Here is a 3,610-nt window from a genome sequence, read left to right on the forward strand (position 1 = left end):
ATTCGACCGTTCATTTCAAAATTAATCAAACAAACTGTGAAAATTTGATCGAAAATACGAATATATTAAAAGTTCAACGATACAGCGCGACATAGAGGACGAAAATACAGATCGAAACTACTTGTCCGACTCCCAGTCGAAGTCCGAGGAGTGGGTGCTCGGAGTCGTCTCCGACACCGGCGTCGTCGTCCACTCGAAGGAGGACGAGGAGGAGAGGACGATGGTGGATGGCCCTGCGCCGTTCTTCTTTTCCTCCTCCTTCCTCACCGCCTTTTCCGCCCTCGCTGCCTTCCTCGCCGCGGACTCGGCGCGGCGCTTGTCGCGGCTGGCTTTCTTCTTCACCTTCGCCGCCGCCTTCTCCTCCTCCTTCTGCGCGTAGAAGGCTTCTGTGGCGGCGACGTCTGCGGGGAAGCGGCGTGCCCACTCGAGGCGCATCGCCTCGTCGCGCTCGGCGATGAGGAGGCGCTGCTCCAACTCCCACTGTCGGCGCTGCTGCTCGCGCGTGATCACCGGAGGCGGCGGCGCGAGCATCTCCACCTGCTCCCGCGTGAAGACATCATGAAAGTTCATGGTGCGGCGGGAGCGGCCCAGTCGCCAGGCGACGGCGTCGTACACCCGCGCCGCCTCGTGCGCCGTATCAAACGTGCCGAGGCGGATCCGCTCGTCGCCGGAGCGGATTTCCGCGTCGAACCGGCCGCTGGGCCGCGCCCGAATGCCGTGGTAGCCGGAGGAGGGGCGGAGGTGCGGAGGCATCGTCGGCGCGGAGGCGGAGGCGCGGAGAAGGAGCGTCTGTGCGGAGATGGAGCGTCGGCGGGAGAGAGAAAGAGGCGGGGAGAGAGACGGAGCGGCGCAGGGATGAAGTGGCGTGTGGAGAGTTCAGGTCGTTGGCGCGTTCGCGCGTGTCGTGTTTATAGCGTGCGGCAGCGGACGCGGCAATTCTCCCGCGCGGAGTAGCGCAAAAGCGCACGCGGGGTAAAGATTTTAGCGCGTGCTTTTTTCCCACATCTGCTGGAGCTTCGCGCTTGCGCCCGTCCGCCAAACCGGCAGTTTTTTTGCCGCGCGCGTGATTTTAGCGCGTGTGTTGGAGATGCCCACACGGATAGGAAACCGACACCTACGTAAACATGGAAATAACAAGCCGGTCTCAATTCGGATCCGGCGAGTTTTTTTTTTACATGGGATCCGGCAAGTTTTGATTATTATCAACAGGACCCAGCGGCGGCATCCAGGTCATATATATGGGCGCGTCCATCAACGAGAGTCCCCAAACCCCAACATCCACAGATCTCAGATTCCCTTTAGTTTGTTAGCCGATCTACCAGAGATGGACATCGACGACATCATCCAGCGCCTCCTCGACGCCGAGCACAGCTCGCCGGAAGACCATCCGCCGCTCTCCAACGCCGAGATCAAGCTCCTCTGCGCCGCCGCCACGAAGGTCCTCCTTTCCCAGCCCACGCTCCTGCGCCTCGACGCCCCCATCAACATCTCCGGTGACATCCACGGGCAGTACTCCGACCTTCTTCGCATATTCCGTGCGACCGGGTTCCCGTCGGACGCCAACCGCTACCTTTTCCTCGGCGACTACGTCGACCGCGGTAGCCGCAGCATCGAGACCATCTGCCTCCTCCTCGCCTACAAGGTCAAGTACCCCGACGCCTTCTTCCTCATCCGGGGAAACCACGAGTGCTCCTCCGTCAACCGCTCCTACGGCTTCCTGGACGAGTGCGAGAGACGAGGCCTGGAGAAGGACAAGCTCTGGAATACCATCAACGGCTGCTTCGACTGCCTACCGCTGGCGGCGCTCGTCGGAAACAAGATCGGCAAGAAAATCTTCTGCGTGCACGGCGGCCTGTCGCCGGAGCTGGAGAGCATGGACCAGATACGCCGAGTCAAACGCCCACTGCCGGTCCCCGACGAGGGCCTCGTGTGCGACCTTCTCTGGTCGGACCCCGACGCCGCCGACGAGTGGGGGTGGGGCGAGTCGACCAGGGGCAGGTCCGTCACGTTCGGGTCCGACTTGGTGGAGGAGTTCGTGGAGAAGAACGGGCTGGCCATGGTGTGCAGGGCGCACGAGGTGAAGCAGGGCGGCTACGAGTGGTTCGCGGACAGGAAGCTCGTCACCGTCTTCTCCGCGCCCAACTACGCCGGCCAATGCGACAACGCCGGCGCGGTCATGACCGTGGACAGAAATCTCACCTGCTCCTTCCACATCATCGAGCCTACTCCGCTTCAAGTTCTTGCTGATAACTTGCAGCACGCGTGAGTGCACTAATAGTTAGTCGAGCATTTTCTTTTCTTTTTTCCTTTTTAAATGGAGGTCTTGTAGATGAATATGAGTCATTCATATTCATGAGTACCAATTTGTAATTTTCTTTACATTTTGGATTATTTGTACTACTGTTGATGATTATTAATAGATCGGTGGATTTCTCGCAAAAAAAAAAAATGAGTCATTCATGTACTAGCAGACAAGATATTATTTCACTTTACTAGTATGAGTGATGTTTGTCTCCAATTGAACTGCTATTGGTCGACCTTGTTACAACACATGGATCTGAAGTACATTCGCGAGGAACAAACACAACACGTGTGTGCGGGCTTCGGTCTGCGATAATGAACGCACAGCAATAGCAGCGCCCCCATCCACCTGACATTCAGCTCAGTCGGAAAGCATATCAATATCACATCATGTTCCAAATGTATATCTGGTCGAACTTGTTACAACACATGGATCTGAAGTACATTCGCGGAGTATATGTGAGTGCAAACTGAAAAACAGAGATGCAGCTATGCATGGTGCATCCATCTAAACAATTATAGCGTCAGCGAATTGCTTCTTTACCAACCCAACCCTACCAATTTATCAACGTAACCTTTTGTACCACTTAGAAATGTTGGTATCTTTTCACAAGCATCACCGTTAGGATGGTTAAAATACTTTGTATCAGGAAGCAGTATTTGGGCCTTTGAAATTGCCGTCAATATAGTTCACAATCCAAGCTCTCCGGTTTGCCTTAGTAGATCTTGCTACTCCACTGACTGGTCTGGGAGATTTCTCATTAACCAGGCCTTGGGCGCAGGTAGGCCGATTCAATGGCCCAAATAACTCCGCTAACCTTATCTAGTCCAGCGTCGTCTCTCCAGCTTCTCCGCCCCGTTAAGGGTGTGGTGTAATGGCGATGGATCTCGACCGGCTCCTCCATTATTGTTGCTCGTAGTGGAGGTGCGTTACGCCCTCATTCACCTCGTTTTGTTCCTCACTCATCCATAAAAGCTGCATGCAATCGGCTTTTACCTCCCTCCCGTCTAGCATTCTTGCAACCTTGCCTTTTGTAGCCTCCCTGCTCTCGTGATTGTTGTTCTACTAGCAAATATGGCAGACTCCTATTCAATAGTCGAAGAACCACCCATTCCATTCTACTCGCCCACCTCGACTCTCTCCCCCACTTGCGGCGTGTTTCACCCCTACCTAATCGCCGTCGTCACCACCCTTGTTTCGAAGCCAGCGGTTCTTCCTTCCAAGCAAGATTCCGCAAGTATGCGGCCTTTCTTTGTCTTGGCCAGCAGTTCATCGCACGCATTAGGGTTGGTCGACTTGGCGGTTGTG

General features: G+C 55.3%; 1 protein-coding gene across 1 annotated transcript; it reads left to right on the forward strand.

The window, feature by feature from the left end:
- The first annotated feature begins 1,309 nt into the window (after positions 1 to 1,309).
- LOC124672391 (serine/threonine-protein phosphatase alpha-2 isoform-like) lies at positions 1,310 to 2,617 on the forward strand. The gene is made up of 2 exons (XM_047208628.1): positions 1,310 to 2,223; positions 2,467 to 2,617. The coding sequence occupies exons 1-2, from the start codon at positions 1,325 to 1,327 to the stop codon at positions 2,615 to 2,617; spliced, it is 1,050 nt and encodes a 349-aa protein (XP_047064584.1). The 5' UTR covers positions 1,310 to 1,324.
- The last annotated feature ends 993 nt before the right edge of the window (positions 2,618 to 3,610 follow it).

This window comes from Lolium rigidum, chromosome 7 (genome assembly GCF_022539505.1).
Source record: "Lolium rigidum isolate FL_2022 chromosome 7, APGP_CSIRO_Lrig_0.1, whole genome shotgun sequence".
Classification (NCBI taxonomy): Eukaryota; Viridiplantae; Streptophyta; class Magnoliopsida; order Poales; family Poaceae; genus Lolium; species Lolium rigidum.

Excerpts from the sequence above, each read along its gene's own strand:
- LOC124672391 (XM_047208628.1), top strand. The coding sequence starts at position 1,325 with ATGGACATCGACGACATCATCCAGCGCCTCCTCGACGCCGAGCACAGC. Across the intron at positions 2,224-2,466 it reads TCCTTCCACATCATCGAGCC|AGCAGACAAGATATTATTTC; the intron begins TACTCCGCTTCA and ends CATTCATGTACT.